We start from the raw sequence: 17547 nt of genomic DNA on the forward strand, positions 1-17547 counted from the left end.
CTTTGGGTTGTGAAGCTTAAACAAAATAATAGTCCCATAGCACTTTAATTTATGAAAGACAGGTGTAACTCTAGAAGGTATTATCCACTACAAAAATATCATTTATTTAACTTCAGAACAGACTCAGGAAAGGTTAGACTTTTATTAAACTTATGGAAAATTACAAAAATACAGAAAAGCTGAAAGGCTAGTACCACGAACACTCATATACACGTCATTACCTAGATTCAGCAATTGTTAATATTATTGTATTTGCTTCGTTCATCTCCATCTTTCTTTTCCTCTTTTTTTTTTTTTTTGCTGAGCCTTTCGAAGCAAATGCTGACATCATAATGCTTTACCTTTCAAGCCTTAGCATGTGTCTCCTAAAAATAAGGATTCTTTTACAAAACCACAATACCGTAACACAGCAAAGAAAATTAATGTATACTTAATGTCATCTAATACCCAGGTTATATTAAGATGTCCCCAATTATCCCCCAAACTGTATTTTCTAGATTTTTTTTTTTTTTTCGATACGCGGGCCTCTCACTGTTGTGGCCTCTCCCGTTGCAGAGCACAGGCTCCGGACACGCAGCCTCAGCAGTCGTGGTTCACGGGCCCAGCCGCTCTGCGGCATGTGGGATCTTCCCAGACCAGGGCACGAACCCGTGTCCCCTGCATAGGCAGGCGGACTCTCAACCACTGCGCCACCAGGGAAGCCCTCTAGATTTTTTTTGAATCAGGATCAAAGTTCATAAATTATATTTAGTTATTTTCTTTTCTTTTTATTGAACTATAGTTGGTTTACAATGTTGTGTACAGCAAAGTGATTCAGATATATGTATATATATATTGTTTCTCAGATTCTTTTCCCTTATAGGTTATTACAAAATACTGAGGGTAGTTCCCTGATCTATACACTAGGTCCTTGTTGGTTATCTATTTTATATACATTAGTGTGTATATATTAATCCCAACCTCCTAATTTATCCCTTCTCCTTTGATAACCATAAGTTTGTTGTCTATGCCTTTGGTCTATTTGTTTTGTAAGTAAGTTCATCTGTATCTTTTTTTTTTTAGATTCCACATATAAAGCGATATCATATGATATTTGTCTTTCTCTGTCTGGCTTACTTCACTTAGTATAATAAACTCTAGGTCCATCCATGTTGCTGCAATGGCATTATTTCATTCTTTCTTATGGCTGAGTAATATGTCCTTTATCTATCATCCATCATCTATCTACCTATCTGTTTATATTTGGTTATTTTCTTAAGACTTTTATCTAAAACAGTGTTCCTACTCTCTCCTGTTCCCCTCCCTTTTTCCTTAAAAAAATTTTTTTTTACTTTATTTTATTTTTGGCTGCATTGGGTCTTCGTTACTGCGCACGGGTTTTTTTCTCTAGTTGCGGAGAGCAGGGGGCTACTCGTCGTTGCCGTGCACAGGCTTCTCATGGCGGTGGCTTCTCTTGTTGCGGAGCACGGGCTCTAGGTGCGTGGGCTTCAGTAGTTGTGGAGCGCAGGCTCAGTAGTCGTGGTACGTGGGTTCTAGAGCACAGGCTCAGTAGTTGCGGCACACACGCTTAGCTGCTCCGCGGCATGTGGGATCTTCCCGGACCAGGGCTCGAACCCGTGTCCCCTGCATTGGCAGGTGGATTCTTACCCACTGCACCACCAGAGAAGTCCGGGTGATGTTTTCTAACCAGACATTTCTTCTTCCCTTCAGCTCTGTAAAATCAAATTTTCTATCTTCTCCTACAACTTTAAGCAGGCTGTTCCCTGTTTACTCTAGTTAATCTGATGAACAGGCTATTGTGAGGATCAAGTAGCATAAAGTGCTACACAAGAGCAAACCACTATCATTTAAGACATGTCAGTGGTTCAAGGTAGCGTTCCCAGAACACGTTTGTTCTGTGGGACATTAATAATTATTATGGGGCTTCCCTGGTGGCGCAGTGGTTGAGAATCCGCCTGCCGATGCAGGAGACATGGGTTCGTGCCCTGGTCCGGGAAGATCCCACATGCCGCGGAGCAACTAAGCCCGTGAGCCATGGCCGCTGAGCCTGTGCGTCCGGAGCCTGTGCTCCGCAACGGGAGAGGCCACAACAGTGAGAGGCCCGCATACCGCAAAAAAAAAAAAAAAATAATAATAATAATAATTATTATTATTATGAGAAAAAACTTCTAAGAGGTCAAATGATTTTGGGAGATGCAGAGTCAAAATTACACAGGCTCCAGATTTTCTTTTCTTTTTTTGTTCTTTTAACTGCAGAAGTCACAGTATGTAGCCTTGTCCAAACTTAACTTGACTATGGAAACCCTTCAGTCCCCAGAATATTTCTTTTTTTAAAGTTTTTAAATTTAATTTTATTTATTTTTTTATACAGCAGGTTCTTATTAGTCATCCTTTTTTAATTTTCCCCCGGTACGCGGGCCTCTCACTGTTGTGGCCTCTCCCGTTGCGGAGCACAGGCTCCGGATGCGCAGGCTCAGTAGCCACGGCTCACGGGCCCAGCCGCTCCGCGGCACGTGGGATCTTCCCGGACCGGGGCACGAACCCGTGTCCCCTGCATCGGCAGGCAGACTCTCAACCACTGCGCCACCAGGGAAGCCCTAGTCATCCATTTTATACACATCAGTGTATACATGTCAATCCCAATCTCCCAATTCATCACACCCCCAGAATATTTCTTAGTGTGAGTGTTAGTGTTCCACACAAATCACCATCAGCTGGATACCTCTCACACTTGGTATATTTACTCAGGACCCTCCACCCCACCTTGAAGGAATGACTGTAAAAGTGGGAATTTTATGCACCCTGGCAGACCGATAAAGAAAACCACTTGGGGTGGGTAATTTCTTTCAGGATCCCCAAATTGCATTGCATAGGCCAAAAGTCTATAACTTTCTTCACCAAAGAAATGTCCAGATCTACAGCTAAATACTCTACCATTTCCTTTCTTCTGTTAACATTTTTTTTCTAATGATTCTGTTTTTTCTTCAAGTATGGATAGCGTTTCGGAAACAAGCTTCTTCTGTTTCTGAATCTGTAAGAAGAAAAGTAAATATCCTCTAGGGAAAAAAAAAAGTGTAGGCACTGACTGAAGACCTGAGGAGCACACAAGTAATAGGAAATTAAATTTTACTTACAGAAAGGAGCATGGTATGGGCTTCCCTGGTGGAGCAGTGGTTAAGAATCCACCTGCCAGTGCAGTGGACACGGGTTCGAGCCCTGGTCCGTGAAGATCCTACATGCCGCGGAGCAACTAAGCCCGTGCGCCACAACTACTGAGCCAGGGCTCTAGAGCCTGCGAGCCACAACTACTGAGCCCATGCTCCACAACTACCGAAGCCCGCACGCCTAGAGCCCATGCTCCGCAACAAAGAAAAGCCACCGCAGTGAGAAGCCCGCTTACCGCAACGAAAGAGTAGCCCCCGCTCGACGCAACTAGAGAAAGCCCACGCACAGCAACGAAGACCCAACGAGGCCAAAAATAAATTTAAAAAGGAAAAAAAAAAAGGCTAGACTAGATCAGTGGTTCTCTGCCTGGGGCTGAATGAGAAGGGAGCTATAGGGATTTTACCAACAATAGAAATGCTTGTGAAATTTAGCTACAAATATGATTCCATAATTCCTATATATATGCATGTATATATATAATTTTATTGAAGTACAGTTGATTTACAATGTTCTGTAATTCCATAATTCTTAACATCCCTTCCAATTCGCGTAATTATAACAAGGCAATCTATTTTTATTCGATATGTTACCTGTTTTTATTATCAATCTCATCTTTCATTCAAATATATTTTATTAGTGGCCTTATTATGTGCCAAGTACCGTATTATCTGGTTTTTGTCGTAGTCCCTTTCCGAGGTGTCACTGTCATTTAGAATTTTATCCTTATCTTCCAAACTGGTTCGCATCTAAGTCGTGTTCTTTATAAACATGCCGGGTTCCTCTCCGGTCCTTCCTCCACCCACATTTCAAGGCTGGTCCCTCTCGGCTCACAGCCATTAAATGAATTCCTCTTGGGAACAACCTCCTTCACCCACCAGTGGTTCCATCAACACTAATTTCCTGGCCGGTCGGTGGGAATTCGGGTGGGACGTTTTGGAAGTTTGAATGACTCCCCAGCACACTCCTGCCCCACAGCAGGGCATAACCTGCTCGCTGTGCTGTTAATCCTAGGCTCGGACCCACGGAGGTCGCTGGGCGGCTGCTAATTGATTTAAGATTCTCCCCGGGTCGGGAGGTGGCCCTGGCGGGGCTCTAATTTCCTCGGTTCGCAGAGCCAGAGCACAGACGCAGCGTGCGCCGCTTTTCACTGCGCAGGAACTTCCCCGGCCTCTGCGTTCACTCAGAAACGCCGGAGCCGGCTGTTCGCACGCGCCCGCTGTCCTCCTCCCGGGGCCGCGCTCCCCGCGCCACCGCGCGTGTCCTCAGGGAGCCTCTGCCTCTCTCCGCCTCCCCCGCCCCGCGTGCCCTTCAGCCTGTCCCTCCGCCTGGCTGACGCGAGAGGAGCGCGGCGCGCGCGCCGGCGGCAGGACGACGTGCGCGAGACGCACGGCCCCGCGCGGAGCGCCGGAAGGAGCCGGGTCGGGACCTCGCGCGTCGCGCGCGCGTCGTGCGCGCGCCGCCGCCCGCGGCCCCCTCCTCCCCACCCAGCGCCCGGCTGTGGCCTCGCGCGCGCGCACTGAGGCACCACCGCCGCCGCCGCCGCCGCCGCGGCTGCTGCTCCGGCTGCTGCAGGAGGCGGCGCTGGCTGGCGGCTGCGCTCGCTCCAGTCGGCGAGCGGAGCAGCGAGCGAGCGTGTGTGTGTTTTTTAAAGATGGCCGGAGCGGCGGCGGCGGTGGCCGCGGGAGCAGCAACTGGAGCCGCCGCGGCAGCCGTGTCGGTAGCGGCTCCGGGCCGGGCCTCGGCGCCCCCGCCGCCCCCGCCGGTGTACTGTGTGTGCCGGCAGCCGTACGACGTGAACCGCTTCATGATCGAGTGCGATATCTGCAAGGACTGGTTCCACGGCAGGTAAATAAGCCCCTTCTAGCCCCGCCGCCGCCGCCGGCCACCGGCCAACCGCCACCTTCGCCGCTCCGGCCGCCCGCGCCGCCCTCCGCCCGGCCGCCGCGCCGAGCGCCCCCGGCGCCAAGCCCCCGGCCCGGGCAGCGGGGCGCGCGGGGCCCCGGGCTCGCCGGGCGCCGGGCGCGCTACGGGGGCTGGTGGGATCGCCCGGCCGGGAGAAGAGTCGCCACAACAAACGGGAACAAAGGGGACCAGCCGAGAAGTTGGCAGGGGGAGACCGGGGCGAAGGGACGCGGCCGGGGCAGGCGCCGGCGGAGGCGGCGGGCGGAGCGCCGGCCCGGCCCGCCGCCCCTCGCCGCACCCGCAGCCCGCCGCCGCCCCGCCCGCCCGGGGCTCCCGGCCCGGAGTCGCCGCCCGGCCGGCCGCCGTGCACGGCCGGCCGCTGCGCCTTCCTTCCGGGCGGCGACCGGCTGGCCCCGGCCCGGTGTCTCCAGAAATTGTCCTCCTTCCCCCCGCCTCCGCGCGCGGGTCGCGGTCGCGCCCCCTTCCCCGGTCTTTATCAAACTTCCTCGGCCGCGGGGCGCTGAGACGGGGGCGTCGGTAGCGCCAGCCCGGCGGGGCTCAGCGGAGAAAACAGAGCAACAGATGAGGCAGTCTCGGGGACTTGAAAGATGCCAGTCGGAAGTTCGGGCCGGGGGTCCCGGGCGAGGCGGCGGGGCGGCTCGGGTCGTGGCCTCCACCCGCCACCCCGGCGCAACCCGTCCCGGCGGGGGTGGAGCGGATGGAGTGGGCAGCGGGGCCCGAAGGGACAGCCTCTCGTCCCCAACCCCCCGCGTCGCCCCCGCGCCGCAGCCCAAACTTTACAAAGAGTGAAATTTCTCGTCGCCCGAGGGGCCGGCGACACCCGGGCGGCCCGGGGCCAGCGCCCGGGGGCCTGGTGCGGGCGAACTTTCGCCTGACGGTGGGGATTTCGGGTTGGGTGGCGGGGGCGGCGAGTGTCGCCCTCTGCCTCGGCCGCCGCCTGTGTTTCGGGTTTGACGTTTGTGAGAGCTTGGGCCGCCTCCGCCGCCGAGCCGCCGACTCGTGTGTTTTGTAATCAAAGTGTGAGGCTAATAAAGGGCGGCGCCACAGCCTCTTGACTCCGGCGTGGGAGGGATTCGCAGGCATTTAAACAAAGAAACTAGTTGAGGTTGGGCTCCCAAAGTCCTTATTTGGGTCTTGTGGCAAAGCCTGCGGTCACTTTTAGGTGATGCAGGTTTCCCGAACACCGTTTCGTGTCGTATCTGGGCTAGAGTACGCTCGCGGGTAAGAGCAGATATGGTGACTGTGATTGTAGGAAGTGTCCTTTGATTGACAGCAGGACATTTAAATACAGCCTCCGCTCCCCCCCTCCCCAATTTTGCAGAAAAGCTACACGACCAGGCCAGATGTCTTAGTCTCCCTCTACTGGACCTGGGAGAGAAAACCAGTTAAATTACAGCGTTCTTGTCAGTGTTTAGTGTTAGGTACAGTTGGTTTTATTTAATTTTCAACTACAGCTAGTTTTAATCAGTTTTCAGGTTGCACAGTTCTGACAGCACAACAGCAGAGGGGGAAAAAAACACAACAAATTGTCACTGTAAAAGAAGGACAGCATCCTTATTTTGTACAGTAGATAATCTTTTAATAGTCTGGTATATGCTGGGAGTGTTATTGAAAATGTGCCGCTTTGTAATTAAGAATAAATAATCTAAAGTTCTTTTTTTATTACTTGAAACCGATGTTTCGCCTATATCTTGATTGTATGTAAAACTGAAATATGAAGATACCAGGTCTTGCCAATTCTATTTCTACATCCTCTTTTCCCATCATAGGCAACCAGAATAGAGATTATCCAAAAATCTAGGTTACATATAGAATAAAACCCAAATCCCTGGTGATTATGTAAATTCTTATTTTTTTTCAAAGAACTGTTTTAGCTGCATAAGAAATTTGTCCTATGGTACAATGTAGAGATTTGATAGGTTAATAAATTTTTGACTACAATTTTATTTATCTTAATTTAAGTAACACTATAACCATGAAAAGCTGCAGGTAGTTTATGGAGAATTTTGTTAATACATTTAAATACAAATTCGTAAATAGGAGAAGTTGAAGGGCGAATAAAGAGGGTGTGTGTGAAGGAGGGAGAACAGGGCCAAAACAAGTATGGTCTCCTTTGTCACATAGATTTGTGTGACTTTATATCTGTGGAAGTGACTTTGAAAAGTGCTTTTTTTTTTTTTTTTTTTTTTTTTTTGCGGTATGCGGGCCTCTCACTGTTGTGGCCTCTCCCGCTGCGGAGCACAGGCTCCGGACGCGCAGGCCCAGCGGCCATGGCTCACGGGCTTAGTTGCTCCGCGGCATGTGGGATCTTCCCAGACCAGGGCACGAACCCGTGTCTCCTGCATCGGCAGGCGGATTCTCAACCACTGCACCACCAGGGAAGCCCGAAAAGTGCTTTTTGAACCCAGGGCTTTTTTGACCAGCAATCCTTGATAAATTAATGTGATTTAGATGTCAAAAGTTAGAAAATTTCGTGATAATGTCCTGCCATACTTATTAGCAAGTTTAATTCTTAATGAAACATTGGTAATTTGGGGTCCATATCAATATGTAATCAATATTTACTTTGTTTATTGTACCACAGAATGAATGCTTTGTTGAACACAGCAAAATGTTCCTTAGGTATTAATTATTAAACAACTGTCATTTGCTTATGTGAGAATTGGCCCCTAAAGTACCAAAGTACAACTTTAACCCCCATGCTCAGCTTTCCTTTGGTTTCCAGGGATGGTCCATCTGCAGAAGAGAAAGAGAGGGTAGGAGGGTGGATACAGAGAATTGTCTTTCCTGGATAACTTCTTGGTGCTTTTATTTTTTTCGAGTAGAAGAATTCTTTAAACTCAAGGAGTCAGTAGATTTTGGTATAAACTTGGGTTAACCTCTGCCTGGAGTTTCTGACATCTGGAAATCCGAAAAGTTTTTGCCCTAATTGATCCTGAGTGGGAAAGAAGATTCTCCCTTGATGCTTTTTAGCCAGGCATGAGGGCAGATGGAACTAGCTTCCTCCAGGTTTAAGGCTTTTTAACTTTGACTGCATCCTTGGTGTTCAGGAATTCCAGTCCCTCAGTCTGCCTAAGCCTTTTCAGTAAGTGAGAGGGGAAAAGAACATGTGCCCAGGGTACAACATATAATTGATACCCTAGGGGCAGCAAGCTGAGGAATTAACAGGATTTTCCTGGGCAGGTTCCTTCCAACCTAGAGATGGAGTTTTTCCTTTCTGAGTCCTTGGTGGAAGTAAGACAATGGAGGTCTTTCTTGACAGTGCCCTACCCCCTACTAATCTCTAGGATAGATGTCTTTCCATAGAGCTTTTATATCATCCTATGCAAAATGGCATCATTGCCCTAATTCAGTTGTACTATAATGTCTTTTGTCTCCCCATTATAATATAAACACCTTTATTTATTAGTCTTGTTAGTCATATATTCATTTTGATTGGCAAAAGTAACATATTGTAGAAAAATTGGTAGGTACAGAAGAGAATCAAGAATATGAAATTAAAAAAAAAAATAAGAATATGAAATTACCCATGTCTTCCAGTGATTACCAGTATTTTAACATTTAAGGTATATGTATGTATTTTTAAAAATAAAACAAAACTAGGAATTTATTTTATGCATTCTACTGTTACCTATCGTTCATTAATATATACTTTCTCCTATATCTTTAATGTTCTTTGAGAAACATTTTCAGTGGCTGCATAGAATTTAATTTCATGGAAGTACAATACATTTCAAAATCATTCTCCTCTTGTTAGTTTTTTATTTTGTTTACTAGTTTTTCTTCTGTTTCCTAATGATGGATGGTTGATTGACATCCTTCTGAATAAACCATTGTTGAACATCTCTAATCGTTTCCTTAGAATAAATCAAATGAGTTAATACATGTAAAACACTTAGAAGAAGATCTGGTCCATGTAAATACTCAGTAAGAAATTTCCTTGAAGTAGAATTGTTAGTCACAGGGCATACATAATTTTAGGCTTCTTGTGCCTATTGCCAGAATGTCTTTCAGAAAGGTTATTTCAGTTTATACTCTCACCTACTGCCTACTTGAGTTTCCGTGGATTCTCACGAAGGTATTATTAACCATTATCTCCGCCCCCCCCGAAACCCCCAAACAAACAAAAATGTTGCCATTCTGCAGAACCAAAAGACATACCCGTGAACCCAGAAGCCCATTCATGGCAGCACTATTCATATTATCCCCAAACTGGAGCAACTTAACTGTCATCAGTAGTTGATTATATAAATTGTGGTATAAACATAAAATGGAATGCTACTTAGCTATAAAGAAGGAATGCACTACTGATGTATACAACAACGTGGGTGAATCCCACGGATATAAGGTTGAACAAAACAAGACCGACATGAAAGCATATAGTGTTTGATTCTACTTATATGAAGTTCAAGTACAGGCACAATTGGGTAGAAGTCAGACTAGTATTGATACTCACCTCTCTGGGGGTATTTACTGAGAGTAGGCTCAAGGGAGCTTCTGAGGTGCAGGAAATGTTCTATATCTTGGTCTTGGGTTGTTGTTACATGAGTGTATACAGATAGAAAAGTTCACTGAGCTGTACGGACACTGAAGATTTTTTTAAAACTTTATTACACTTCAAACATTAAAATAAAAAGTTTAAAAAATTAAAAATTTGCCACTTTAGTAGCTGACACATAGTATTTTGTAATTTTATTTCATTTCTTTTTCCGGACACAAGGGACTGCCTCTTGTGTTTTATCGAGTATGATGTTGGCTTTGGCCCAGTTTGCAGTATGCCTGGCGCTGTTCTTGGTGCTAGGAATATAGCAATGAACAAAGCAAAGTCCTTGCTATCCTGTAACTTACATTCTGTGGAGGTGGGGATGGTGGGGAGGTGGGACAGATGAGTAAATATACATGACAAAAGAATGCTAAGTGCTGTGAAGAAAAATTGAGTTAGGAGGAGAGGACTGGGGGTGGTATAAGGCTACTTTCATACGGTGTGATTATGGAAGGCATTGCGAAAGAGCCATTTGAACACTAGAAAATTTTGGATTTCACTCAGAGCAAATAGTCAAATATTTTGAGTGGAGGAATAAATGATCTGACTTAACCTTTAAAAGGTTCACTCTGGCTGCTACATGGAGAAAATACTGGAGGGGGAGGTAAAGGTGATAGGCAGGTGAGTAAGAAAGCTATTGTGATAATCCAGGTGAGGGATGACTTTAAAAGTTTGAGTGGTTTTGGCAATTTACAAATGTCCTATATTAATTTTCATTCCTTAACTTTGAATGAACGAAGAGCCTGGTTTATGGGGATAGAAGCATTTTACCTAGAATAATGCTATTGGATAGGAGTTTCTCAGCTACTCACTCTTAGAGTCCCAGGAACTCAGCCGAACACTTATTGAATGCTTTACCAAGTTCTAGGCACTGTTCTAACTGCGTTAGCTGTATTAATTAACTCATCTAACTCTCACTGTAACCTTGCCGGGTAAGTGTTGTTATCATCTCCATTTTACAGATGAGAAATCTGAGGGTTGAGAGGTAGGTAACTTTCCCAGGGTTGCAGAGCTAGAAGGTCATAGAGCCAGACCTGATCTCTGTCTCTATCGTGGGGTGGGGGTGGGGGTGGGGGAGGGGTGTGATGCAGGTAAAACAGATGTGCCAGAGCTCCAGAGAAATACATCTGTAAACATCTTCCTTTTTTTCCTTTATTAAAATTATTTTCTGTGGCATAAATATGTTTAAAATGATCATAACTGCCTTGGGAACAGAGTATGAAATCATTATTTGAAAAGTTTTATAATTAACTCTGTTTCATCCTTATTATAATGGATTTCTTATTGGAGCGTATTTTGATTTTTTTTAATGTTAAGGATGGGAATTATTTTTAAAATTTGTTTTATCTATGTTTCTGCTTAATGATCAAGTCTTTTAGTATTATAAACCTAATAGGTGAACATGTATCTCCCTGTAAGAGACAAAAAGCCCATTTATTGAGTTTCTCAACATCTTTTTTTGATGTGACAGTTTATCATAGGAGAATATATGAGTATTTTCTTCATATGTTTCACTTATAATAGTATTCTATATATATATATATATATACTCAATCTTGCTATTTGAACTAAAATATGTTGTGAAATGGAGTCTTATCTCAGAATGCTTAGTGGCACTAACATAGTTCTCTCATCAAGCTTTAAAAATTTTTAAACCATCAGTTTGGGGCAGATTTCTGCTTGGTATGCTGTCATATCCCACATTCTTAGGTATGAAATTGAGTTTACTGATCACCTAAAGGGGATGAATGCCTTTATATTTGATGATCTGACATGGTGGGGCTCAAGAATAACAGAACAGGAGTAAGTAAAGGAATTTGATTATAAAGCAAGCTTTGGTTGGTTTGAGCAGTTGAAACCCCACAATAATTTGCAGTTTTTGAACATTTGGTCAGTGCTACCGAGTGTCTAATTCTTTTTGGAAGTTACATTTTATTACTGTACTGATTGCCTACTTATTTATCCATTAATATTAATATTATAGTTTTTCCATTAATTATGGTGTGAATAAATGGTAACATGATTTTTTTTAAAATTAATTAATTTATTTATATTTGGCTGTGTTGGATCTTTGTTGCTGTGCATAGGCCTTCTCCAGTTGAGGCGAGCCGGGCTACTCTTCGTTTCAGTGCGTGGGCTTCTTTGTGGTGGCTTCTCTTGTTGTGGAGCACGGGCTCTAGGCAGGTGGGCTTCAGTAGTTGTGGCTCACGGGCTCTAGAGCACTGGCTCAGTAGTTGTGGCGCACGGGCTTAGTTGCTCCATGGCATGTGGGATCTTCCCAGACCAGGGCTTGAACCCGTGTCTCCTGCATTGGCAGGCGGATTCTTAACTACTACACCACCAGGGAAGTCCAACATATGATTTTTGTATGTATTTGTGTGAGCCCTGGTTCCTTTTTTTTTTTTTTTTTTTTTTGTGGTATGCAGGCCTCTCACTGTTGTGGCCTCTCCTGTTGCGGAGCACAGGCTCCGGATGCGCAGGCTCAAGTGGCCATGGCTCACGGGCCCAGCCGCTCTGCAGCACGTGGGATCTTCCCCGACCAGGGCACAAACCCGTGTCCCCTGTATTGGCAGGGGGATTCTCAATCACTGCGCCACCAGGGAAGCCCCCTGGTTCCTTTTATTGGAGAATGGTTGTTAGAAACCAAAGTCTGGTGGGAAGCAGCTGCATAGCACAGGGAGATCATCTCGGTGGTTTGTGACCACCTAGAGGGGTTGGGATAGGGAGGGTGGGAAGGAGAGAGACGCAAGAGGGAAGAGATACGGGAACATATGTTTATGTATAACTGATTCACTTTGTTATGAAGCAGAAACGAACACACCATTGTAAAGCAATTATACTCCAATAAAGATGTTAAAAAAAAAAAAGAAAGAAACCAAGGTCTGGCACTCCGTAGGCTCATTACTTCTAGACGTTCTCAGTGGACAGAGCTAGGAAATACTGTAATCACGCACATGCACACAAACCTGTATTTGTGTTTATGTCTATTAAAACCGTAAAACTTTATAGTGATAGCTTTGATTCTAACCTAACACCACAGGGTTCATTTTAAACTTCCCCCTTTCCTTACTTATGACTTTGTTGACTAATAGAAACGCAGCTCTCATTATCTACAATATATTTATTTGTTCAATCCTAGTGTATAGATAAAGTACATAAAGTAGTTCTCAAATTGCTAACCCATACCCTTCTGAGAAACCCAGTTTGCTAAGTAGATTACAGTGTTTGTGTGTAGGTTTTTGTTTTGTTTTGTTTTTGTCTTTAGCCTTATAGTATGTAGGCAGAAAATGGTTTTCTAAAGTTAACTTACTTCTTTTCTTCTACTTTAGTGTGTTATTTATTTGTAATATAGTTCAGGTTTATTTGTTACTGTTTATGTTGCATTTTGGATTCCTCCTCTGTCCTGGTTGGTTTTAACTGTTGGTTTATATTTTGGGTATGTGGAACATTACTGTGGTTCTAAGAAGCCAGAAGTTACAGGAAAAGGTATACTCAGAAGTGTCTTGCCCTCTTCACTCCTCCTACCCCTCCCGGTCCCCCATCTCCCTGATCCCCACGAGTAATCATTCTCTTTAGTTTCTGGTTTATCCTTTCTGTGTGGAGTTTGTTTTTTTTTTTTTCCCCACAAAGGTGCCGATCCTTGTGTATTTTCTTATATCTAATTTTTTTACACTGTGTAGCATACGATAAATACTCTTCACTTTGCTTTTTTTAACTTGACGGTGTATACTGGAAATCACTCCATGTCAGTTCATAGAGCTCTTCTTTATTCTTTTTATAACAGCTGTACGGTACTCCTTTGTGTGCATGTACCCTGTTTTATTCATCCATTTTCTTGTGTATGGGCATTTAGGTTGTTTATCATATTTTATAGTTACAAACAATGCTGTAATGAATAACCTTGTACATATGTATTTTCATATTAATGGAGGTATATCTTCAGGTTAGATTGCTAGAAGTGGGATTACTTGGTCAGAAGATTAAGTGCATTGTTTTGTCAGGATTACCAGATTTCCCTCCAGAATGGTTGGACTAGCTTTCATTACCACCAGCAGTGTAGGAAAGTGTGGCTTTCTCCACATTTTTGTCATCAGGATGTGTTGTCATGTTTTTAATCTTTGCCAATCTGATAGGTGACAAATGTTATCCATGTTTTGATCTGCATATCTCTAATTACAAATGAGTTTGAACAGTTTTTCATGGGGCTGAGGGCCATTTTCCTTCCTTCTTTCTTTCTTTCTTTTTTTTTTTTTTTTTTTTTAGAATCATCTGTTTATATATTCTGAGAGCCTCTGCATGTGTTTGAGCAAGCATACGTGGGATGGTTAATGGAAACTAGTTGAACATTAGGATTCACTTACTGGCATGGACATATATACACTACTAAATGTAAAATAGCTAGCTAGTGGGAAGAAGCCGCATAGCACAGGGAGATCAGCTTGGTGCTTTGTGACCATACGTATATGTATATGTATACGTATATGTATAGCTGATTCACTTTGCTATAAAGCAGAAGCTAGCACACCATTGTAAAGCAGTTATACTCCAATAAAGATGTTAAAAAAAAAGAAGATTCACTTACTGGGTTGGTTTGTCATTCATCTGAATGTTGCTAGCCACCATGATGGTTTTGACTTTAATTTCAATTTTTGTGGGTTTTTTGGAGAAAATTTCAAACATAAACAGAAATAAATAGGATAGTATAATAGGCTTCCAAATAACCATCACTCCACCTTAGTGATTATCAATTCATTCATGACCAATCTTGTTTCATCTAACCCTGCCCCCATTTCCCTTGCACTTGGTGTTATTCTGAAGTGAACTAATATATATAATGACATCCCCATCAATGACTTTGAAAGCTTTCTGTGGTGTCATTATATCTGTGACTATTTCAGCATGTATATCTATTAAGATAAGGCCTCTTTTAAGAAAAACTACAATACCTTTAAAACAACTAAAAATAATTGAAAATTGTGTAATATCATCAGTGTTCAAATTTTCAGTTGTATCATAAATGTCATAATATTTTTTACTATTTTGGTATAGTAAATGGTAAATACAGTAAATTTTAGTATTGTAGTTTGAATCAAGGTCCAGATAAGGTCCACATATTATGATTAGTTGATGTGTCTCTTAATCTGTAGCAGTGGTTCTCAACTGGATGGGATTTTGCCTCCCAGGGGACACTTGGCAATGTCTAGAGACATTTTTTATTTTGACAGGGGGATGGAGTGGGGTTGTTCCTGGCTTGTCATAGGTAGAGGGCAGGGATGCTGCTAAACATCCTGCACAGAGCAGCTCCTACAAGAGAGAATTATCTGATCTTAAATGTCAATAGCGCTGCTGTTGGAAACCCCTGATCTGTAGATTTTCCTCATGTTTCTCTTTTTTCCTTTGCAATTTATTTGTTGCAGAAAGTGGTTGTTTATCCTCTAAAGTTTTCCACTTTCTGGATTTTGCTTATTACATCCTTGCAGTATCTTTCAAAATGTTCCTCTCTTTCCTGTAAATTGGTAGTTGGAGCTAGACAAGCGTGATCAGATTCAGGTATTTCCCACCAAGAATATTTTGTAAGTGGGTGGTATAGTCTTCTATCAGGAGGCATGAAATGTCTGGTTGTTTCTCTTTTTGTCATGTTTGCTGCCATTGATCAATGCCAGTATCCATTCATTCATTCATTAGCAGTTGCAAAATGATATTTTAATTATAAAATTTCTTCTTCATTTGTTAGCTGGAATACTTCTATAAAGAGAAAACTTTACTTCATCTACTCCTTTGGTTACCGTTTGTATCGGAGAGGTAGATTTAAATGCTTGATTCGGGCTTCCCTGGTGGCACAGTGATTAAGAATCTGCTCACCAATGCAGGAGACATGGGTTTGAGCCCTGGTCCGGGAAGATCTCACATGCCACAGAACAACTAAACCAGTGTGCCACAACTACTGAGCCTGTGCTCTAGAGCCTGCGAGCCACAACTACTGAGCCCGCATGCCACAACTGCTGAAGCCTGCGTGCCTGGAGCCCGTGCTCTGCAACAAGAGAAGCCACCACAATGAGAAGCCCGCGCACCACGACGAAGAGAAAGGTTGCCGCAACTAGAGAAAGCCCGTGCACAGCAACAAGGACCCAACACAGCCAAAAATAAGATAAATAAATTTAAAAAATAATGATAATAAGATGGGAGAATTCCCTAAAAACAAAAAAAAGTGCTTGATTCTTCCCCTTCATCACTAGTTTTGAAATTCATTGGCTCATTAGCATCCTCTATTGGTTATTAAAGGAAAAATTCAGTGTATAATATTTATTAGCTTTAAGCAATTTGAAGTAAAATGATGAATTTTATAAAAGGTCCATGTCTCCTTTGACCACATAACTTGTAATTAAAAAACAAAAACAAACCCCCAAAAATCTGGTGAGAAATTCAAGCAATGTAGAAGGATAAAGAAGTGAAAAGTGAAAGTCTCTTGTCTCCTTCCTACAGTCCTCTCTCCCCAGTGGTAAACACCATTAACAATTTTGAATTTCCATCCATATGGAAGGGTTCATATACGGTATACATGGTTTTGTACCTTGCTCTCCATTCTGTGGATTTACCATAATTTACCTGGTTCTCTGTTGAGGAATTCTTCAGCTGGTTTCTCTTCTCTCTCTCTCTTTCTCTCTCTCCCTCTCTCTCTTTCTTGTATTTACTTAACAGTGCTGCAATGTATATATATTTGTGTGTTTATCTTTATTCTTGATGAGCATTTACATATTCATAAGGTAAATTCCTACATTATACATTTTGAAATTGTCTTTAGCTGTAGTCCTATTTACAGTTTATTTTCTAAAGGGACTGTTGATCAAAGACAGGAAGCATAAGGAACACTGGTACTGAAATATAAGTTTGATGAACTTAAATGTACTAACTATGCAAACGTAAGATACTTCTTTACCAGTATGTAAGTTGCATTCATCTGGTAATTCTAATACATCAAAAAATCATTGTTAGAGGAAATACAGTGACACATCCAATTTGTATTTTGTTATGGGGAGGGGGAAATAAAACTTTCAGAATGCTTTGTGGAGAAGTGCTGAACTCTTCCTTTGTAAACTGGCATTGTTTTACTTGAGCACAAAACACAGAAATTCAAAGATAATATTGACTTCTATTTATCAGTTAGTAATCGTAACAGTCTGATAGCATGCAATAAATTATGAAATTGCAAAAGCTGGAGGAAGCTATACCATTGTAGGTAATTTGGTGTTTTTTAATGCACAAAAGCTGTTGTTCAGGTGAGTGGTCCTATTTGACAAAGAAATTGGAATGTAGTCCACTGTGGTCCTTTTGATTTATACAGTGTCCTATGCATACTTTAATAATATTAATAAATATAGAAAAGAAAGGAAAATGGTCCTGGGATCTGTCTGGAAGTCCTGGAGATATTCACACTGCCCAGGAACCCCACAGATTATTAAAACAAAACAAAACACATGAACAAAAGTCTGAACAATGAAGCAGTTTGGAAAGCATCCTGACTGAGCCATTAAGTGACGAAGTATGGGGCAAAGGTACCCTCAAGGCCGAGGCTTTCTGGCCAGTTCCCATCAATGACTTCGGAAGCTTTCTGTGGTGACCGACCACAGGGGAGCATTCTCTCCCAGAGCCTGGGTTTGTGGGTTCCCGGGGCTTTCCTCTTCTCTGTGACCTCCTCCTACAATGCCTCACCTGTCACGCACGCCACACTGTAGACATGTGATCAGTCTTTTTTGACTTTACTACTTTATGAAGGAACCTTGGGATATAAGCTGTCTGCAGATTAGAGGAATTCTAGTCTTTTTACTTAATTTAACTTTTCACAGGTCTGACTCATATTCCTCTCTTACATTCTTCCTATTTTAAGGCTGGCTTTCTGTGTGTCTGGTTCTTGAAGT

At 43.3% G+C, this 17547-nt stretch overlaps 1 protein-coding gene across 1 annotated transcript in view; it reads left to right on the plus strand.

Annotated features, from left to right (window-relative positions):
• Nucleotides 1–4669: 4669 nt before the first annotated feature.
• The window catches only part of KDM7A (lysine demethylase 7A), a 74920-nt gene continuing 62042 nt past the window's right edge, over nt 4670–17547 (plus strand). Inside the window, exon 1 of the mRNA XM_059074883.2 lies at nt 4670–5010. Coding sequence (XP_058930866.1) covers nt 4817–5010 — 194 coding nt within the window. The 5' untranslated portion in view covers nt 4670–4816. The remainder of the gene's footprint in view (nt 5011–17547) is intronic.

This window comes from Kogia breviceps, chromosome 9, assembly GCF_026419965.1.
Source record: "Kogia breviceps isolate mKogBre1 chromosome 9, mKogBre1 haplotype 1, whole genome shotgun sequence".
Classification (NCBI taxonomy): Eukaryota; Metazoa; Chordata; class Mammalia; order Artiodactyla; family Physeteridae; genus Kogia; species Kogia breviceps.